Below are 22235 nucleotides of genomic sequence, written 5' to 3'. Positions count from 1 at the left end.
ATCACCCTCAAACAGATGGGCAAACAGAGAGGGTGAATCAATGTCTTGAGATGTATTTGAGATGTGCAGTGAATGATAAGCCCCATAAGTGGAAGCAGTGGCTAGCCCTTGCTAAATTTTTGTATAATACAACATATCATCCTACACTAGGTTGTACACCTTTCACAATTTTATATGGATATGATGCTTCCGTAATGATTGCTCCTTGTTTGGAAGATAGAAGGGATACAAATGTGACTGTGTGGTTGGCTAAAAGGCAAACTTGTTCTATGTTACTGAGAAATAGATTGGCCTAGTCACAAAATAGGATGAAGCAAGTGGCTGACAGGTCAAGAACTCCAAGAGAATTTCAAGTGGGGGATATGGTATTGTCAAATTTACAACCTTATGCTCAGAAAACTATGGTGAATAGGCCATATCTCAAGCTGGCTTTTAAGTATTTGGGCCTTTCAATGTGGTAGGGCGTATTGGTGTAGTGGCTTATTGATTGGAACTTCCAGAGGAGGCTCAAATTATTCCAATTTTACATGTTTCTTAGCTCATGGCATTTCATCCTAAGCACACTCCAGTCTTTAATGAGCTGCCAAAGGTGGTTGTCTTTACTAGGGATCACAACGGAGGAGATTGTGGACAGACAACTTGTGTGCAAGGGGAATCATGCAATGCCTCAAGTATTGATTTGTTTGTTCGGATTACTAGTGGCATCGACGATTTGTGAAGACTATTATGGGGTGAAAGAAAGGTTTCCAGACGCCCTCGCTTGGGGACAAGCGAGTTTTGCGGCACGGGGAGATGATACGGTTGATGGTGCAGTTATGGCTTAGTAGATTGAGCAAGGATTAGAAAAGGTGTGTGATGGATTGTGGATGGTATTGGGCCGGATTAAGCCCTAATCCTATACTCACTCGTGGGGCATATAGAGCACTATAAATCATGTAACTGAATAATAGAAAAGGGAATTGAATCATTGAAAGGATCAACCGCATATATGTGTTCTTCCTCATCTCCAGTGAGACTTACTTGAGCAGATCCGCTCGGATCTTCAGGAGAAGAGGGCTCGCGCCTTGGCTGATGACACCGTAGGCCAGGGCCATAACACGACAACTCGTCGTCGGGTGACATCGGCTCGAAAATAGGCGTGTTTGCGAGTCCACTGACTTATAGGGTGTTTAGTTCCACTCATCTAAAGTTTAGTCCCTATCACATCGAATGTTTGAATGATATGTGTGAGTATTAAATATAGTTTAATTATAAAACTAATTATACAGATAGAGACTAAAAGACGAGACAAATTTATTAAACTTAATTAAGCCCATATTTAATACTCACAATTAATATTTAAATATTTGATAGGAAACAAACTAAGCTTTTTGTCAGGATCCAAACACCCAAATATCTACGTGTGGGAGAAGAGTTTTTACAAGTCTGGAAAGATTAACGTGCTGTTTGGTTGGTCCATTTTACTATATAAACCATTAACAGGGGTATCTAATAACGATAGTTTATGTTTGTTTTAGGTTCACTGTAATCGAATCACGGTGGAATTTGTTACCCGCATGTGTAAATTTGATACTGTCCATCTCTTGGAGTTAGACCATTACACAGCTCTCTCCACTCTCCCAACTAGTGGAACTGGACAACCAAACAAAGCACGTAATCACTTGCTCCACCGGTGATACCGCCATAATTCGATTCTATTTCTATTCTCGTTTCTAGTGGTCCAACCAAACACTATCTAAGATATAGTATTAGAAATTAATAAAGATGTATTATTCTTATAATAAATCAAAGATTCAGAAAATGTCTAAGGAAAGTTTTCGACACAGACAGATGCACACGCGCTGCTCTGCGGATATGTACTCCGTGTGATTGGATGGCTACACATGTACAGTGAGGCTTGCACGAGTCTGGTCCAACAAATACAGTGTTTTCTATGTATGTATAGATGTGGACAAATAAGTAGACTGCACCAGCGCTCAGCCCTCTGGAGGCAGCGAACCAAACATACTGCACCAGCGCTCGCCACATGTGGTTAGTTCTAGACCAACCAAACACACGTTGGACTGTGCTGTGTCCGAAAGAAAAGAATAATGGACCGCACTTTACTTCTGTATTCTTTATTGAAAGCAAACAAGCCACGTCCAAACAATATCAGCGAACCGCCAGTTGCCACCTCCTTCGTCCTTCCCCTACCCGCTCCGGCACGACCCCAAGCGCCCCCTCGGCCCCGCAGGACCATCGACATCGAAGAATCCCAAGAGCCCAAATCGCATGGCCATGGCGCCGGAGCCCTTCTTCACTCCGCCGCCCGCGCCGCGGCACCTCGCCGAGCTCCGCATCGACCCCGCGCATCACGCTGTTGCCTTCTCCGCGCCCTGCGCCGCCGACGCGAGGCGCAAGCGCCGCTGCCTCCTCCCGGCCTCCTCCGTGCGCAAGAGGATACTCCTCGAGCTTCCCCCCTTTGACACCACGCCGAACACCCCGTCAACTCCGCCGACGCCCCCGCCCCCGCCCATCTCACCGATGGTGCCGCGCGCCGCGTTCTCGTTCGAGCCGGGACTCCGCCCGCGCCAGCCAACCTCCGCGGGGGGATCCGAGGCCAGCTGTGCGGGGAACATGTTCGCGTTCTTGGCTGCGCCGGAACGGCCCAACACGCCCACGGGTCCCACCTCCAGGGGTGGCTTCGTGTTCGCGGCTTCGCCCGAGGGTCCGCTGACGCCCACCTCCAGGGGCTCCAACACCGGCAGGCTCACGTTCTTGCCTTCGCCGAAGCAGCCTTTGACGCCCATGTGCTCCACTGCCAGCGGCTGCGAGGCGTCTTTGATGCTCACCGGTAGCGGCGCAGCCGCGTCCCTCCACTCCGCGAAGACGGCGCGCACGGGGTCTACGACCCGAGGCGTCGGGTTCGAATTCTTCCCTCCGAAGGGGACCGCGTGCGCGAAACTAGGCTCTCCATCTTCCGCTGCAGCCAAGAAGACGACGCTCCCCTCCGTGGGCCTCGGAGCACCGTCGTTCGTCTTCTCGGCGTCGCAGACGCTGCCTCCGCGGCGCGGCGGGAGCAGGAAGCGCCCACGGCCCAACCTCCGCATCGAGACGACTGATCGTTCCATGGGTCCGCGACTCTGGGAGGAAGATATGACGCCGCTACAGCAGCAGCTCACCCCGTCGCCGCAGAAGCTCGCAAAGACGAACTCCAACGTCAACCCCGCGGCCTCGCGCTCGTCTATCATGTCGGAGCCGTGCTGTGCGTTCTTCGCATCGCCGGGAAAGGCGGCCAAGCAGGTACGCCGTTCTTGCACTTCTTGGTTTCTCTTCTTGCTGCCGTTGCTTTCTTGTGCTCACCTCTAATGCATTGTTGTTTTGACCGCGTTAGGAAGCCAAGAAAGCCCCCAGTGAGGCATCCCGTTCGCCAGCCGGGTCACGCTGCACGTCGTCGAAGGCGAGGACTTCCTCGCCAGAAAATCCGAGAAAGCCGGTACAACCTTCCTTACTGTGTGATGATTCCATGTTTTGTCTTGCATTGTTTGGATCAAGGAGGATAGAACATAATTTGGATGCTTTGTTTGTGCAATTATGTCTGCCCACTAAAAAAATGTCACTTTCCTGCTTACGCATTGGTTGAGTCATGAGTGGATAGATGTTCCTGTGCCAAATTATCTGAAGTTTATGTTCTCATTTATGTGAATTTGGTGCTAGTAATCCTACGCGAATTATCTGAAGCTTACGGTCTCCTTTATTATGTGAATTCATGCTAATAGTCCTGTGCAAAATATCTTCCATGAAATTCCAATGGCACAATTCTTGAAACGAATTTCCAATTTAAAATCTTCTGCATGTGCATGGAATTGACTGGGTTGCTCAGCTTCTTTGGACTGCATGCATTTTGGTATTCTGCGAGCACTTCCTTAATGAAACCTTACCTGTACAGGAGCAAGAGGTGGAAGTGTCCAGCGCAATCTGCTCCGGTGCCGAGCTGCTGCTGCGCGTGACCTGCAAGTGCGGTGTCCACAAAGAGTTTAGCTTCGACCACGGTGTCTGATCAAGTAGCTCCTGTCTATCTTCATCGTCGGTGTTCGGGTTTTACTTTGCAAATCACTGAAGTCTTAGAACAAGGTTAACTGCACCGAATTTTAAATGATACATGCTCACGTAGAAACTAGTTTAAGCCTTGAGAAGCCGCAGTAACGTAGAAATTAAACGAGTATGTTTCTTGGTTGATTTGATCTTGTAGTCGTGTGCTTGTGGTACATACATGCTCATTTGGATGATTGGTAGTGGTAGAGTAACTGAGTAAGAGGTATCATTCCGCTTTATTTGGAAGCACACATGATTTTGATGTCTATTAACATGTTCCCTTGTGTGAAACGACCATAGACTCGGCCAGTTTAATGTCTGAACTGAATGATAGTTCTGATTCTTTTGAATATCTGCACTACCTATCTTCCAGCGTCTAGCTATGATGATTTTGGACCCTTGTAGCGCTGCACACAAATAGCATCAGGCGTCTAAAGGATAAGATATGAGGTGGATAGATTTCGTTGGATGAGAATTCATTCATCCTTTCATAGTATATTAATTTTTTTTTGGGAAGAGTGTTTCTCAATTTCTTTGCTCTTTTATATATAGATAGATAACAACGCCAATCATAGGTGAAACTAGCTAGGTAGCACTATGCTCCATGAACCATACTGAAATTTGGTTTAAGGTTAAACGTACTATAGTAGATGAAGTTGGATGAAAACCCTAACCATAACTAGGTTGGGTGAGCATATATATAAGATGAGTAATTGGGACAAGTCCATTACATAGGTAATTACACAGGGACTAACCCCCGAAACACTAATAGTACTTTAACACCTTTGCAGTCACAACTCTATCATGTATAGATGTTGAGGCTGTATCGAAAATCGGCGAAGACACTCGATGACAACCCTTTGTGAAGATGTCGGCGAACTGCTGCATGGTGGGGACGCTGAGAACCCGAACGTCGCCACCGGCAACCAGCTTGCGGACAAAAGTGTAGGTCGATCTCCACGTGCTTCGTGCGCTGATGCTGCACGTGATTGGTGGAGAGGTAGACCGCGCTGATGTTGTCGCCATAGACGAGGCTGGCGCACTGGAGGGGGCTATGGAGCTCATGGAGAAGATGTCGTAGCAAGGAGGCATCTGCCATGCCGTTGGCAACAACGCAGTACTCGGCCTCCGCGCTAGAGCGGGAGACGATGGGCTGCCGCTTGGCGGCCCAAGAGACGAGGTCGGCGCCTAGGAACACGGTGATACACCCAGCCCAGGTGGGGTTGGCCGAGGCCCAACAAATTAGGGTTGCCCAGAGCCCAACAGTTCATTAAGCACACCCAACTTAGGGAAAGGCCCAATCGCCCCAAAAGACTAGTCCAATGGGGGAAGGGTGGCTCTCCCTTTTAAAGTGGCTTCCTCCTCCCAAGTTAAGCGAGGTGGGATAATTCTGAGGCTCATACAGTCGCCGTCCGACTACAATTGGGCCAACTGGGCCAATTGCGTCTTTGCCAACGAGTAATAGTAGAGGATGTCCTCATCATTCCCACCTTCTTAAAATGGGCCCTAGCTCTGATACCAAATGATACACCCAGCCCAGGTGGGGTTGGCCGAGGCCCAACAAATTAGGGTTGCCTAGAGCCCAATAGTTCATTAAGCACACCCAACTCAGGGAAAGGCCCAATCGCCCCAAAAGACTAGTCCAATGGGGGAAGGGTGGTTCTCCCTTTTAAAGCGACTTCCTCCTCCCAAGTTAAGTGAGGTGGGATAATTCTGAGGCTCACACGGTCGCTGTCCGACTACAATTGGGCTAATTGGGACAATTGCGTCTTTGCCAACGGGTAATAGTGGAGGATGTCCTCATCACACAGAATAGCCGGAAGTGGATCGGCGCGTGTCGGGACAGCCAACCCAGTCAGCGTCGGTGTAGACCACGAGCTCCGACATCGGGGATGGACGGAGGAGAAGGCCGTAGTCGAGGGAGTCATAGAGTGTGCATGTGCAGGCACACCTGCTAGACGACGTAGGTGATATCGGGCGTAGAGAATGTGAGGTACTAGAGCATGCTGGTCAGGCTCCGGTAGGACGTCGCGTTAGCGATCAGGGCCCGTCATCCGCAGAGAGCTTCGCCTGAGTGTTGATAGGTGTGGAGCAGGGCTTGCAGTCGGACATGCCAGTTCGCTCTAGGATGTCGATGGCTTACTAGCGCTGGTGAAGGAAGAGCCCCTGGGGCCGACGTTCGGCGGTGATGACGAGAAAGTGGTGGAGGGGCCCCAGGTACTTCATCGCGAACTCCTGTTGGAGGGCGATGATCGTATGCTGTAGGAGATCAACGGTGGCAGAATTGTTAGGACAACAAGCACAATTGAACACACGAAGGTGGTCGCAGGAGGGGGTTGTGCCATACAAGGTGAAGTGGGGAGTAGGGTGGCTCACTGAAAGGGAAATAGGGTCAAACCTTTTCCTAAATGATTTTGGTGGTTGAATTGCCCAATGTTGGGGACTTGTTCTCAAATGCTATGAATTAAGAACAAGGCAACATAAAATGTTAAATGTTAATGCCCTTCGTCCGCTGAAGCATTATTTCCTTAAGGATTTAATGAACTTCGGACGAAGGTTAAAAACGGTACAATTACGAAGGTTGAATCTTCGTAATTGAACTCTCAGAGATTATATAAAACAATGCGTGATATGAAGTGTTGGGGTCGTGCTTCGGTACGCCGAAGGTCTCACACGAAGAAGCAGCTTCGGCCAAAGTCGTTTCTAAGAGATGGCCGAAGGTCCCTTTTCATGGAGCTTCGGCGTTTTAAACCGACATAGAGGCAGAATGACCTTTTTATACATGTATGTCCGAGTCAATGTTGTAAACTTCCGCAAGGGGCATAATTGTAATTTGTCACAGGCTGCGACCTGTGTCTATAAATAGATGAACAGTACCTCTGTACTGTTCACGCGAACCTGCTTTTTGCCTTCGCATCACATTCGTACTTTTTGCCTTCCGCAAGACCGAAGGTACATTTGTACTTCAAAGTCATTTATATTCATTAATACAAGTAGAGATAATTCTATGATAATATTTACATGTTTATTTCATGATTTATGTGAATGCTTTATTCTTCGTTGTTATGCTTACGAAGGTATGTTCTTTGTAACCTTCGTCCGAGATGCTATATATCCCGAAGGGATATATCGTTATGAAGGACGAAGGACCTTAATACTTAACATTTTCCGTGTTGCCTTGTTCTTAATTCGAAGCATTTGAGAACAAGTCCCCAACATGAAGCATTAAAGACAAGTAAATTATAAATGAACAACATCATTTTCATATTATATAAACTTGATGTATTCAAATATTAGATACATTTATACCTCTGCCTTGGCAAAGAATAATTTCCGAGCGATGCGATCGCGATTACAGGAATGCATGAACAGTAAAGGAATACTGTTCACTATTTATAGGCACAAGACACAGCCTGTGAGGAATTACAATCATGCCCCTCATAAAAGTTTACAACATTGACTCAGACCTTTATGGACTAAAAGGTCATTCTATCTTTAAGTCGGTTCGACCCTTCATCTTCGGATATGTTGTAATACCGAAGCTTCATGAATGGTACCTTCGGCGTCACGTACGAGTAGCTTCAGCCGAAGCTGTCTCTTTCTGCAGGACCTTCGGCGACGAAGCATGGTCCCAACAGTAGCCCCTTCGCGGTGCTAGATCGTTTTTCGTAACGAGCTTGATCCGTGAAAAAAGTCTCTTAGGCTTCAGGAAGCCGAAGGTCCAAAAAACACCTTCCCTGAGCTCGTTGTCGAGAAACGATACAGTTTCCGAGCGCGTAGCGGTCCCACCCTGCAGGGTTACTATTTGGTCTCTGCGGTCCACCGCGCAGCGGGTGTGAGCAGCTGTTTGCCTGGTGTAAAAATCCTGACGATTCACCTTCTTACCTGCAGTACTATATAAACAGACGGGTAGGTGTGAAGTTACCACATCATTCATTGCTATTGCACTGTTTTGCTGCCAAAATTTTTAACCATAGCCGAAGCTTGACTCTCGCAATCAGACGAAGCTCCAGTTTAAAGCCTACTTCGTCAGAAGAAAAGCTTCGGGAGAGGAAGTTGTTTAGTTCCCAAGAAATTCAGAATTAAATGGCCAGAGTGCGCTCTATCGCTAGAGTTAAGCGTGAGGGAGGCGAAGCCGAAGGAGCGGAGACCGTTCCTATCTCCGAAGCAATGCGACGATCTGGATTGGTGACCTCGGAAGGAATCCCCACTGCCGAGACAGAACAGACTGTTGCCGATACAGAACAAGTTGCTGCCGAAGCGGAGGAAGGAGATATTGAGGAAGCTGCTTCCGATGATGATTACCATATCGCCGTACCGAGCAAGCCCAGCCATTTGGACTTCGGAAAGTCGACTGTCTCCAAGGCTGATTTCTCCAAAATGGTGAAGTCGGGCTATTTTAGTGAAAATGAGAAGCTGCTTCGCTTCGGGGGGGAGGAAACTACCCCGAAGCCAAAAAAGGATGAAATAGTTATTTTCAAGAGTTTTCTGAAAGCTGGGTTGAGGTTTCCTTTGAATAGAATGATTTCTGATGTGCTGCAAAGGTTTGGGATCTATTTTCATCAGCTGACACCTAACGCCATTGTCAGGCTTAGTGTTTATATCTGGGCTCTCCGAAGCCAGGCGGTGGAGCCGTTTGCCGACAGCTTCTGTCGAGTTCATGAGCTGCATTACCAGACTAAGGCCAGAAAAGATGGATTGCATGAAAATTTTGGTTGCTATAATTTTGCTTATCGGAAAACCACGAAGTTTCCTGTGATCAGCTACCGAAGCAAATGGCCGGCAGGCTGGAAATCAGAATGGTTTTATGTCAAAGTTGACGAAGACAAAGAGAAGCTGGTACAGAGCCCTCTTGAACTGATCTTCGGAGAAACAAGACCCCGATGCAAAATGGCAGTAGAAGGTCCAACTTGGGCTGCTCTGGCTGAATTCAAAATTATTGCAGAACATATTGGCACTAGAGATTTAGTGCAGGAATTCCTGGCCTTCAGGGTTTTTCCAACTATGAAAGAGTGGACCATGCCGAAGCTTAAAGGGGAAAAGAAAGAGGGGGAACTTGTCAGACTGCCTTATTATTATAAGTTTAAAAAATATTTTAAAGCACCCTGCCAAGAATGGCTCGATACAATTGAAACAATGAGTAATGAAATTCTTGGAAATTACTCCAAAAAAGAGGACTAGCTGATGACAGCAGCCTTCGGCACTCGGCCGAAGCGAAGGCTGAACAGGGTGCTTGACGCTATAGGATTTGAATATGCTGACTATGGTCAAGTGGGCGGGGATGCTGGAGGCCCGAAGCGAAAAAGAATTGCCAGCGCTACTGACAAAGAGGTCGGCAAGGTAGCCAAAAATAAAAAGAAAGATTCTAAAAAACTTAGCCCTGAAGAGTTAAACCCTGAACCGAAGGTGGCCACTACAAGAAAGAGAAAAAGTGTATCTCCAGAGCCGGAAACGCTGGTTCGAGAAGAAGATACTCCTGCTACTCCTTCTGCTGTTGAAGTAGAAGAGATTATGAAGGTAATGACTGAACCCTTGCCTATCAGGCTAAGTCCGCTGGCACTGGAACTGACGAAGTTTTTTCAGAAGGACAAGGCAGCTTCGGCAGCAGAAAGTCCTGTGAAGCCGAAAAAACGGAGAATTATTCAAGTGACAGATGTGATCCATCAGACGCCGCCACCGGCGACGGTGTCAAAAATTGTCTTTGCCGAGACTGCCAAAGCCGAAGGCGCCGCAGCCGAAGCTACTGGAGTGGAAACCACTGAAGCTGAAACCGGTGAAGCCGAAGATACCGGGGCCGAAGCCGGGACCACCGAAGAGTCGAACCTGGAAACCACACTTGAGGTTATTGACAATATACTCCTGAAAATGGCTGAAGAAGAAGAAGCTACTGTGGCTGCGGTGAACACGACAACTGAAAAGGGGAAAGAGCAAATTGATGAAATTTCGGAAGAAGGAGATTTTAACTTTCAAGATTTGCTTGGACAAGAGTTAACAGACGCCGAAAAAGAGGAGTTGAAAAAATATGCCATATCTTGCGGATATAAATCAGGGGCTATGCTATTTGGTGGGGTCAACGAAGGGAAACTAAGATGCCTTCGGAACCGCACCGAGGCCAAAATTGTTAGAACCCTCTCCAAAAGCATTGGCTTGCCGAAGCTGGAAGCAGACTTGTGCCGTTATCAACGACACCATATCGCCGGAAGCTTGCTTTATGCTAACTTCAAGGTAACGAATATTTTTGCTATTTTATTACTATTATTATTATCTTTTAGGTCGTGTTCTAACGAAGATCGTTTCGACAGAGCATATTATTAAGCAAGGTTCTAAAAATGCAACAAGATCTAGAAGAAGAGAAAAACAAAGCCGTCATTCAAGATTTGGCTGAAAAAGTTGAAAATTACGAAGCTAATCTGAAAAAGAAAGACTTCACAATCCAAGACCTTGAAATCATGGTCAAAGAGCACGAAGGTGCATTAGAAAAGAAAGATTTTGTTATTCAGACCATGGAGGGTTCTTTGGCTGAAGCCCAAACTGAGAATGACAAATTAAAGAATGAATTGCTCCGACAGTCAGAAAAATTCGAGCAAGAAAAGAAATATCTTGAAGCAAGCCTGAAAACTGAAGTGGATAAATACTCAAATTTGCAGAAATCCTTTAAAGAACTTCAGGAGAAATGCTTAAGCTTCGGCAGCCGATGCGTGCAGCGGCTGAAGGATGTGTTTCACTCTGTTGGAGCTAGCTCTACGAAATTTACACCTTCAGCTGAAAATCTGCCGAGAACATTAGAATATATTGAAGGCGAAGTTGATGCCCTTGACGAAGTTATTGGTGGGCACGCCGACTTCTGCGCCCTGGTAGCTTCTCGGGGCACAGCTACTGCTTTTTTGAAGGCTGGCTGCACGCATGGAAACATTGTGAACAGACCAAACTTTAGCTTGTCAGCTTCAGATTTGATAGATATCCCAAGCCTAGCTAGAAGCATCAGAAATAGATTCATGACCCAGATCTGGGTAAGTGGCGGGCGAAAAATGGCAGGCGACGAAGCTCGAAGCCATCTTAAGCCGGTAAGAAACTTAAGTTTGTTACTTTTACCTTCTCCTTTGAAATTTGCACCTTTCTTACTCTGCTGTTTGGTATACACAGGATGACGAAGCTGAAGATTGACGACGCTGAAGTTTAACGAAGCTGAAGACGAAGCCTTAGCTGAAGCTTAAAGTTGTTTACAATATGCTTTCCTGCAAAAATTCTGGAGAAACTCTTGTAATATAGCTATGAAACAACTTATGTAAATTTGTACATACCTTGTAATATATTCTGTCTCCCTTATCCGCATACAGTCTGCTTTGCTGTGGGTGAAACTTCTCTTTTGAGCCGAAGGCGAAAAACACCTTCCCTTCTTTTCATACACAACGAAGCATAAAATTTTTTTTCCTTCGAATCTTTTCCTCATTTCTGAAGCACCTTTCTTCTTTGTGTAGTATGATGAAGATTCTATATATGTCTAAATGAATGTTTATGAATGCAAATGAAATGATGAAATGTACTGTGCAAATGAATATTGGGACACATATTCAAAAACCATAAGCACAGCCCTTCATCTCCTCAAGAATGATACAAATCTTTTTGCCGTTTACTTTTCGGCTTCACCGTTTACTTTTCGGTGTATCAGCGTTGACTTTTCGCTGTAAGCCTCCCTTGGGAGCTTCTTCGCCTTTTACTTTCAGCGGAATCAGCGTTTATTTTTTGCTGTAAGCCTCCCTTAGGAGCTTCTTCGCCTTTTACTTTCAGCGGAATCAGCGTTTATTTTTCGCTGTAGGCTCTGCATTCCCTTAGGAACGACTTTTGAGCTTCTCTCTGTTTCCTTTTCTTTTTACCTTTGTGTTTACATTTACATTTTTGGGGGATGTCATTCTCATAGAATTGAAATAAGGAAAATTACATATTGTGGCCCCATTAAAAACCTTTCTCCCCCTTTGGAAAGGAAAAGGGTGCCACAAAAAAGAATATAAAAAATTACATCAAACTAAACATAATATCGCCGAAGCTCATCCGCATTCCACGATCTAGGAATGTCGTTGCCATCCATATCCTTCAATCTGTAGGAACCGAGTCTTGACGAAGATACTACTAAAAAGGGGCCTTCCCACTTCAGCTGTAGTTTGCCTACTGTCTCAGGATTGGCTATTCTTCGAAGTACCAAGTGTCCTGGTTCAATGTTCTTCAGCTTGACCTTTCTGTCACGCCATTTTACTGTTTCGGCTTGATATTTATTGATGTTTTCCATAGCTTGAAGTCTGATCCCTTCAATAACATCTTTTTCTACAGAACAATCAGCTTCGTTTTCGCCCTCTGCCGAAGCTACTGTCCTTATTGATCCTGTTTTGGCCTCTTCTGGGGTTATTGCTTCGTCACCAAACAATAGTTTAAAGGGTGTAAAGCCTGTTGATCTTGACATGGTTGTGTTATGACTCCACACCACTTTGATTAACTCGTCTGGCCACTTTCCCCTGGGCTGATTGAAGATTGACTTCATTATTCCTGTCATTATGATCCCATTGGCTCTTTCGACAAGTCCATTTGACTTTGGGTGTCGGACTGATGCAAAATGGATCTAAGTGCCGATTTGATCACAAAATTCTCTGAAGGCTTCAGAATCAAACTGTGTCCCATTATCCACAGTGATAGCCTTCGGCACTCCGAAGCGACAAACAATGTTTTGCCAGAAAAACTTTTGAATAGTAAATGAAGTTATTGTGGCTAAGGGCTTCGCCTCAATCCATTTGGAAAAATATTCCACTGCCACCACCACATATCTTAAGTTCCCCTGTGCTGGTGGTAATGGACCTAGCAAATCCAGACCCCACCTTTGCAACGGCCAAGTGGGTTGTATTAATTGAGTTAAAGACGAAGGTTGTTTTTGATCTCTTGCACATTTCTGACAACCTTCACACTTTTGAACTAAATCCGATGCATCTGAAGCTGCCTTTGGCCAATAAAATCCTTAGCGAAAAACTTTCCCAAGCAAGGGCCTAGATCCAATGTGAGATCCACACAGACCTGCATGTATGTCCTTCATTAATTCTATACCTTCGGATCTGGATAAACACTTGAGCAATGGGGAACAGACCCCACGCTTGTATAGCTCCCCTTCTATTATGACATATGGTCGAGCTCTTGCTTCTATTCTCCTGTTATAAGCTTCGTCGTTTGAAAGAAAATTACCCTGGAGAAAAGAGATAATCTCAGTTCTCCAATCTTCACTATAAATAGGGGATATATTAAGGATTGCTCTTTCAAGAAGCTCGACCGAAGGTGCTTTTATTGTTTCAAAAAATAATTCCGAAGGTATAGGCAGCCCCTGGGCTGCTGACTTAGCCAATAGATCAGCGTATTCATTTTCTCCACGAGGAATATTTTTGACAGAGAAGCCTTCGAAGGAAGCCTCAATCCTTCGGACTGTATCTAGATACTTTTCAAGCTTCGGGTCTCTTGCTTTGTAGCTCTTGTCAATATGACCAGAGATAACTTGAGAATCAGTTTTAAGAATGGCCCTTCTGATTCCCATTGCCTTTAATTTCCGAAGACCCAAGAGCAGAGCTTCATACTCAGCGATGTTATTTGTGCAACTAAAATCAAGTCTTGCCGCATAACAAGTTTTAACTTTGGAAGGTGAAACCAACACAGCAGCCGCTCCTGCTCCGAAAGTTCCCCAAGACCCATCACAAAACACTGTCCATGCTTCGGCATCTTTATTTGTTTCTTCCTCCTGAGCCCCTGGCGTCCAGTCAGCAATAAAGTCTGCTAATGCCTGGGACTGAATCGAAGATCTATGAACATAATCAATACAAAATTCATTGAGCTCTGCAGCCCATTTTCCAATCCTTCCAGTAGCTTCTCGGTTTCTCATAATATCCTTCAGAGGTTGTGAAGAAGGAACAATTATGTTGTAAGCTTGAAAATAGTGCCGAAGCTTCCTGGAGGCCATCAAAACAGCATACAATACCTTCTCCAATTCTGTATAATTTTTCTTTGATAAACTAAGAACCTCGGATACGAAATATATTGGGGCCTGCCTCTTAACTTGACCTTCAAGCTTCTCCTGGACAAGTGCTGCACTTACCGCTGAGTGCGAAGCTACCACATATAACAACAAAGGAGCCCTGGCGTAGGTGGAGTTAATGTTGTTAGATCTATCAAATACTGCTTCAGCTCTTCAAAAGCCTTCTGCTGGATTGGTCCCCATTGAAAGACTTCGGCTGACTTCAACACTTCGAAGAATGGTAAGTTTCTCTCTGCTGATCTGGATATGAATCTATTGAGAGATGCCAGCCTTCGTGTCAATCTTTGAGCCCCCTTTTTTGTACTTGGTGGCTCCATTCGAAGTATAGCTTCGATTTTACTTGGGTTGGCCTCAATTCCCTTTGTTGAAACTAGGCAACCAAGAAATTTCCCCTTCTTTACTCTGAAGACACATTTTTCTGGATTCAGCTTTAAACCAGCCTGTCTAAAATTAGCGAAGGTCTCCTGTAAATCAGCAATGTGGTTATCCTGCTTCGTGCTTTTTACAATGATATCATCAACATAAGTTAGTACATTCCTGCCTATCTGAGAATGGAGAACCTTTGCTGTCATTCTGCTGAAGCTTCCTCCAGCATTCTTAAGCCCCTCAGGCATCCGAAGGTAACAATATGTCCCACTAGGGGTTATGAAGCTGGTTTTCGGTTCATCCTCCTTCTTCATCCAGATTTGATGATAGCCTGAATAGCAATCCAGCAAACTCATAAGTTCTGATGAAGCTGCTGCATCGACTAAAGAATCTATCCTTGGCAATGGAAACTCGTCCTTCGGACAGGCCTTATTGAGGTCAGTAAAATCGATACACATTCTCCATTTACCATTGGCCTTCTTCACCATAACAGTGTTAGCCAACCATTCTAGGTATTTTACCTCTCTAATAACTCCGGCACTGAGGAGTCTTTTCACTTCATTCCGAGCACCTTCGGCCTTGTCATCAGACATCTTCCGAAGCCTCTGCTTCCTGGGTCTGAAGGATGGATCAACATTGAGCGAGTGCTCAATAACATCCCTGTTAACTCCGCAAAGATCATTAGCGGACCAAGCAAAAACATCTTTATTGTTGAACAAAAACCTTATCAAGGTTTTCTCCTGCTCTTCGGACAATTGAGATCCCAATAGCACCTTCTGCTCTGCTATATCCTCACATAAGAGCATGGGTTTCGGCTGGTCAGCCGAAGCAGCTTTTTCCCTTCTGAACTTGTATTGCTCACAAGCTTCAGTTCCATCTATATTATGGATTGCTTTTGAGTCTGTCCAATTTCCTTCGGCCCTTCTGGCAGCTTCTTGACTTCCATGAATAGCAATGGGCCCTTGGTCCGAAGGTATCTTCATGCAAAGATAAGCTGGATGCAGAATTGCTTCGAAGGCATTAAGAGTACCACGACCAATGATTGCATTGTAAGGGTATTCCATGTCGACAATATCAAACATGACTTGTTCAATCCTTGTGTTGTTGATAAATCCGAAGGCCACTGACATTGAGATTTTGCCGAGTGCTACAATCTGCCTTCCTCCGAAGCCGCAAAGGGGATGTGTGGCATCAAGAATTTCATCTTCGGGCTCTTGCATCTGTCTGAAGGCTTTAGCAAATATGATATCAGCTGCACTGCCTGTATCAACCAAAACATTGTGGACCAGAAATCCTTTGATAACACAAGAGATAACCATAGCATCGTTGTGTGGGTAATCCTTGAGTTGAAGGTCCTCTTGGGAGAAGGTAATAGGAATGTGAGACCATCTTGACTTGATGAAGGGTCCTTGCACCCCGACATGCTGTACCCTTCTCTGTGCCTCCTTCTTCTGCTTCTTGTTGGCTGGCTCTGAACATGAACCGCCTGTTATCGGGAGTACCAGCTTCGGTGCCGAAGCAGCTCCAACTTGATTGTTGAACGAAGCCATCAGCTCAAAAACGTGGAAGTGAGTTCACCGGAGGTGGGCGCCAATGTTGCGGACTTGTTCTCAAATGCTATGAATTAAGAACAAGGCAACATAAAATGTTAAATGTTAATGCCCTTCGTCCGCTGAAGCATTATTTCCTTAAGGATTTAATGAACTTCGGACGAAGGTTAAAAATGGTACAATTACGAAGGTTGAATCTTCGTAATTGAACTCTCAGAGATTATATAAAACAATGCGTGATATGAAGCATTAAAGACAAGTAAATTATAAATGAACACCATCATTTTCATATTATATAAACTTGATGTATTCAAATATTAGATACATTTATACCTCTGCCTTGGCAAAGAATAATTTCCGAGCGATGCGATCGCGATTACAGGAATGCGTGAACAGTAAAGGAATACTGTTCACTATTTATAGGCACAGGACACAGCCTGTGAGGAATTACAATCATGCCCCTCATAAAAGTTTACAACATTGACTCAGACCTTTATGGACTAAAAGGTCATTCTATCTTTAAGTCGGTTCGACCCTTCATCTTTGGATATGTTGTAATACCGAAGCTTCATGAATGGTACCTTCGGCGTTACGTACGAGCAGCTTCAGCCGAAGCCGTCTCTTTCTGCAGGACCTTCGGCGACAAAGCATGGTCCCAACACCCAACACAAAAATAATTAGACTAACTAGTTTGCTCTAGATTATAAGTTTTATAGGTGCATAAGTTCATCTACAACTATTCTAAATCGACTGTCCGGAATAACGTAGATTATTCCGGACAGGAGAAGCTTTTTGGAAAAATGGACTAAGCGCGGACCGTCCGGGCCCTTGCGGCGGACCGTCTGCGACACCAGGGTGACCCTCGGACAGAACCAATGCAAAAACCCATGTCCACACTACGGACCGTCCGGAGGGAAAGCAAGCACCGTTCGAGACCACGCGCGGACCGTCCGACCTCAGGCGCGGACCATCCGGTAGGTGAGGAACCGAAAAACCCGAAGGTAACGGGTTCGGTAAAATGAATTATAGCGTCCTCGCGGACCGTCCGGGGTGCACGACCGAACCGTCCGTGACTGCCTTTATCTGACATCTGACGACGCATTTAATGCATTATAGCCGTTGATATAGCCGTTACTGCTGACCGTTGCGATTTCAGCCGTTGATATACAGGGGCGGACCGTCCGGACCAGGGGCGCGGACTGTCCGCGGTCGGCAGAATTGGAGCAACGGCTAGGAAGTGGTTGGTGGCTATAAATACAACCCCAACCACCTCCATTCATAACATCCAAGCATTCTAATCTTCAACATTCAATATAAGAGCTAGCAATCCATTACAAGACACAATCAAAGCCTCCAATCTCTCCAAGTTCCACAATTGAGACAAGTGATCATTAGTGATTAGTGACTTGAGAGAGAGAGAGAGTGATTCGTGTGTTAATTTGTCGCTCTTGTCGCTTGGCTTTTGCAATCGTGCTTTCTTCTATTCCCATTCTTATTCTCTAAAGTGACTTGTAATCAAAACAAGAGACACCAAGTGTGTGGTGGTCCTTGTGGGGTCTAAGTGACCCGTTTGATTAAGGAGAAAGCTCACTCGGTCTAAGTGACCGTTTGAGAGAGGGAAAGGGTTGAAAGAGACCCGGTCTTTGTGACCACCTCAACGGGGAGTAGGTTTGCAAGAACCGAATCTCGGTAAAACAAATCACCATGTCATCCGCTCTTATTTGCTTGTGATTTGTTTTCGCCCTCTTTTTCGGACTCGATTATATTTCTAACGCTAACCCCGGCTTGTAGTTGTGCTTAAACTTTATAAATATCAGATTTGCCTATTCACCCCCCTCTAGGCGACTTTCAATTGGTATCAAAGCCCGATACTTCATTAGAGCCTAACCGCTCGAAGTTATGTCGGGAGCTCACGCCAAGAAGGAGATGGTGACCGGCGAGAAGCCCGCCACAAGCCACGGGAAAGCTCCATCGGGAGAGTCCGGCAACAAGAAGAGGGAGGAATCACCTCCCTGCGTCAAGTCGCACCGGAGTGGCGACATGAAGAAGAAAATGAAGAAAGTAGTCTACTACGAGACCGATTCTTCGTCGCCTTCCACCTCTGGCTCCGACACGCCGTCCGTCACTTCTAAGCGCCATGAGCGCAAGAAGTTTAGTAAGATCCCCTTACGCTATCCTCATATTTCCAAACACACTCCTTTACTTTTCGTCCCATTAGGCAAACCACCGGTTTTTGATGGTGAAGATTATTGTATGTGGAGTGATAAAATGAGGCACCATCTAACCTCACTCCACGCTAGCATTTGGGACATTGTTGAGTTTGGTGCGCAGGAACCATCCGTGGGGAATGAAGGCTATGACTCGGACGAGGTAGCCCAAATCCGGCATTTCAACTCCCAAGCCACTACTATACTCCCCGCCTCTCTAAGTCGAGAGGAGTATAATAAGGTGCAAGGGTTGAAAAGTGCCAAAGAGATTTGGGACGTGCTAAAGACCGCGCACGAAGGAGACGAGGTGACCAAGATCATCAAGAGGGAAACGATCGAGGGGGAGCTCGGTCGCTTCATGCTTCATCAAGGGGAGGAGCCACAAGCAATGTACAACCGGCTCAAAACCTTAGTGAACCAAGTGCGCAACCTCGGGAGCACCAAATGGGATGACCATGAAATGGTCAAGGTTATTTTAAGATCACTCGTTTTTCTTAATCCTACACAAGTTCAATTAATTCATGGTGATCCTAGATACAAGCTAATGTCTCCCGAGGAGGTTATAGGAAAATTTGTGAGCTTTGAATTAATGATCAAAGGCTCCAAGAAAATCATCGAGCAAGGCGCCACCTCCACACCCGAGGTGCAACCCATTGCCTTCAAAGCAACGGAGGAGAAGAAAGAAGAGTCTACGACAAGTAGGTTCCCCATCGACGCCTCCAAGCTCGACAATGAGGAGATGACTTTAATCATCAAAAGCTTTCGGCAAATCCTCAAGCAAAGGAGGGGGAATGACTACAAGCCCCGCTCCAAGAAAGTTTGCTACAAGTGTGGTAAGCCTGGTCATTTCATTGCTAAATGTCCATTATCAAGTGATAGTGACAGGGGCAATGACAAGAAGGGGAGAAGGAAGGAGAAGAAGTATTACAAGAAGAAGGGCGACGATGCCCATGTTTGTCAGGAATGGGACTCCGATGAGAGCTCCACCGACTCCTCCTCCGACGAGGACGCTGCCAACATCGCCGTCAACAAGGGTCTACTCTTCCCCAACGTCGGCCACAAGTGCCTCATGGCAAGAGACGGCAAAAAGAAGGTAAAATCTAGAGCCTCAACTAAATATGCAACATCTAGTGATGAGGATAACTCCAGTGATGATGAGGACAATTTGCTTGCTCTTTTTGCCAACCTCAACATGCAACAAAAAGAAAAATTAAACGAATTAATAGGAGTTATTCATGAGAAGGATGAACTCTTGGATAGCCAAGAGGTCTTCCTAATTAAAGAAAATAAGAAGCATGTTAAGGTTAAAAATGCTTATGCTCAGGAAGTAGAAAAATGTGAAGAATTGACTAGTGAGCTAAGCACTTGCCATGATGTTATCTCAAACCTTAGAAATGAAAATGCAGAATTAATTGCTAAGGTTGAGAAGTTAGATATTTGTGATGATTCAATTTCTAGTCTTAGAAATGATAATGATAGTTTGATTACTAAGATTGACAAATTGAATGCATCTCTCTCTAGCCTTAAAATTGAGAATGAAAAATTAATTGCTAAGGCTTAAGATTTAAATGTTTGCAATGATGTTATTTCCAATATTAGAAATGAAAATGTTTTGTTACTTGCTAAGATTGATGAATTAAAAGTTTGCAAACCCTCTACATCTACCATTGAGCATTTTACTATTTGTACTAGATGTAGAGATATTAATGTTGATGCTATTCATGATCACCTAACTTTAATTAAACAACAAAATGATCACATAGCTCAACTTAGTGCTAAAATCAATGAGCATGACTTAGAAAATGAAAATTTTAAATTTGCTAGAAGCATGCTCTATAATTGGAGACGCCCTGGCATTAAGGATGACATTGGCTTCCAAAAGGGAGAGAATGTCAAGCTTAATGCCCCTAAAAGATTGTCTAACTTTGTTAAGGGCAAGGCTCCCATGGCTCCGGATAACGAGGGTTACATTTCATACCCTGTCGGTTATCCCGAGCACAAAATTAGGAGAATTCATTATAGGAAGTCTCACTCTGGCTCTCATCATGCTTTTATGTATAAGAGTGAGACATCTAGTTCTAGGCAATCCACTCATGCTAAATTGCGTAAAAAGAAATCTCCTATTGCATCAAATGAGTCTAACACTTCATTTAAGACTTTTGATGCATCATATGTTTTAACTAACAAATCAGGCTAATTAGTTGCCAAATATGTTGGGGCCAAACACAAGGGCTCAAAGACTTGTGTTTGGGTACCCAAGGTGCTTGTTTCTAATGTGAAAGGACCCAAGACCGTTTGGGTACCTAAGAACAAGGCCTAAATTTGTTTTATAGGTTTATGCATCCGGGGGCTCAAGTTGGATCATTGATAGCGGGTGCATAAACCATATGACTGGGGAGAAAAGGATGTTCTCCTCCTATGAGAAAAACCATGATCCCCAAAGAGCTATCACATTCGGGGATGGAAATCAAGGTTTAGTCAAAGGACTTGGTAAAATTGCTATATCACCTGACCATTCTATTTCCAATGTTTTTGTTGTAGATTCTTTAGATTATAACTTGCTTTCAGTTTCTCAATTATGTAAAATGGGTTACAACTGTCTTTTTACGGATATAGGTGTTACTGTCTTTAGAAGAAGTGATGATTCAGTAGCATTTAAGGGAGTGTTGGAGGGTCAGCTATACTTAGTTGATTTTAATAGAGCTGAACTCGACACTTGCTTAATTGCTAAGACTAACATGGGTTGGCTCTGGCATCGCCGACTAGCCCACGTTGGGATGAAGAATCTTCATAAGCTTCTAAAGGGAGAGCACATTTTGGGACTAACAAATGTTCATTTTGAGAAAGACATGGTTTGTAGCGCATGTCAAGCAGGGAACCAAGTTGGTGTTCATCATCCACACAAGAACATCATGACGACTGACAGTCCGCTTGAGCTACTCCATATGGACCTATTCGGCCCGATCGCTTACATAAGCATCGGCGGGAGTAAGTACTGTCTAGTTATTGTGGATGATTATTCTCGCTTCACTTGGGTGTTCTTTTTGAAGGATAAATCCCAAACCCAAGAGACTTTAAAGGGATTCTTGAGACGGGCTCAAAATGAGTTCGGATTGAGAATCAAAAAGATAAGAAGCGACAACGGGACGGAGTTCAAGAACTCTCAAATAGAAGGCTTTCTTGAGGATGAGGGCATCAAGCATGAGTTCTCTTCTCCCTACACACCACAACAAAATGGTGGTGGAGAGGAAGAATAGAACTATACTTGACATGGCGAGGACCATGCTTGATGAATACAAGACTTCGGACCGGTTTTAGGCGGAGGCAATCAACACCGCTTGCTACGCCATCAACCGTCTCTACCTTCACCGAATCCTCAAGAAGACATCCTATGAACTCCTCACCGGTAAAAAGCCCAATGTTTCATATTTTAGAGTCTTTGGTAGCAAATGCTTTATTCTTGTTAAAAGAGGTAGAAAATCTAAATTTGCTCCTAAGGCTGTAGAAGGCTTTTTACTTGGTTATGACTCAAACACAAGGGCATATAGAGTCTTTAACAAGTCCACTGGAGTAGTTGAAGTTTCTTGTGACATTGTGTTTGATGAGACTAACGACTCTCAAGTAGAGCAAGTTGATCTTGATGAGCTAGATAATGAAGAGGCTCCATGCGTCGCACTAAGGAACATGTCCATTGGGGATGTGTGTCCTAAGGAATCCGAAGAGCCTCCACAAGCACAAGATCAACCATCATCTTCAAATCAAGCATCTCCACCAACCCAAGATGAGGATCAAGCTCAAGATGATGAAAATGAAGATCAAGTAGAGCCACCTCAAGAGGAGGACAATGATCAAGGGGGAGATGCCAATGATCAAGACAAGGAAGATGATGAGGATCCAAGACCGCCACACCCAAGAGTCCACCAAGCGATACAACGAGATCACCCCGTGAACTCCATCCTCGACGATATTCATAAGGGG

The 22235-nt window shown here is 45.0% G+C and overlaps 1 protein-coding gene across 1 annotated transcript; it reads left to right on the top strand.

Moving 5' to 3' along the window:
- Positions 1-2169: 2169 nt before the first annotated feature.
- LOC100383627 (uncharacterized) lies at positions 2170-4387 on the top strand. The gene is made up of 3 exons (NM_001176275.1): positions 2170-3282; positions 3374-3475; positions 3929-4387. Exons 1-3 carry the CDS (start codon positions 2272-2274, stop codon positions 4037-4039), a joined length of 1224 nt encoding a protein of 407 aa, NP_001169746.1. The 5' UTR covers positions 2170-2271; the 3' UTR covers positions 4040-4387.
- The last annotated feature ends 17848 nt before the right edge of the window (positions 4388-22235 follow it).

The sequence above is a fragment of the Zea mays genome, chromosome 1, assembly GCF_902167145.1.
Source record: "Zea mays cultivar B73 chromosome 1, Zm-B73-REFERENCE-NAM-5.0, whole genome shotgun sequence".
Lineage (NCBI taxonomy): Eukaryota > Viridiplantae > Streptophyta > Magnoliopsida > Poales > Poaceae > Zea > Zea mays.
The sequence above is the reverse complement of the archived record's forward strand: the minus strand, read 5'-3'. Positions and strand labels throughout refer to the sequence as shown.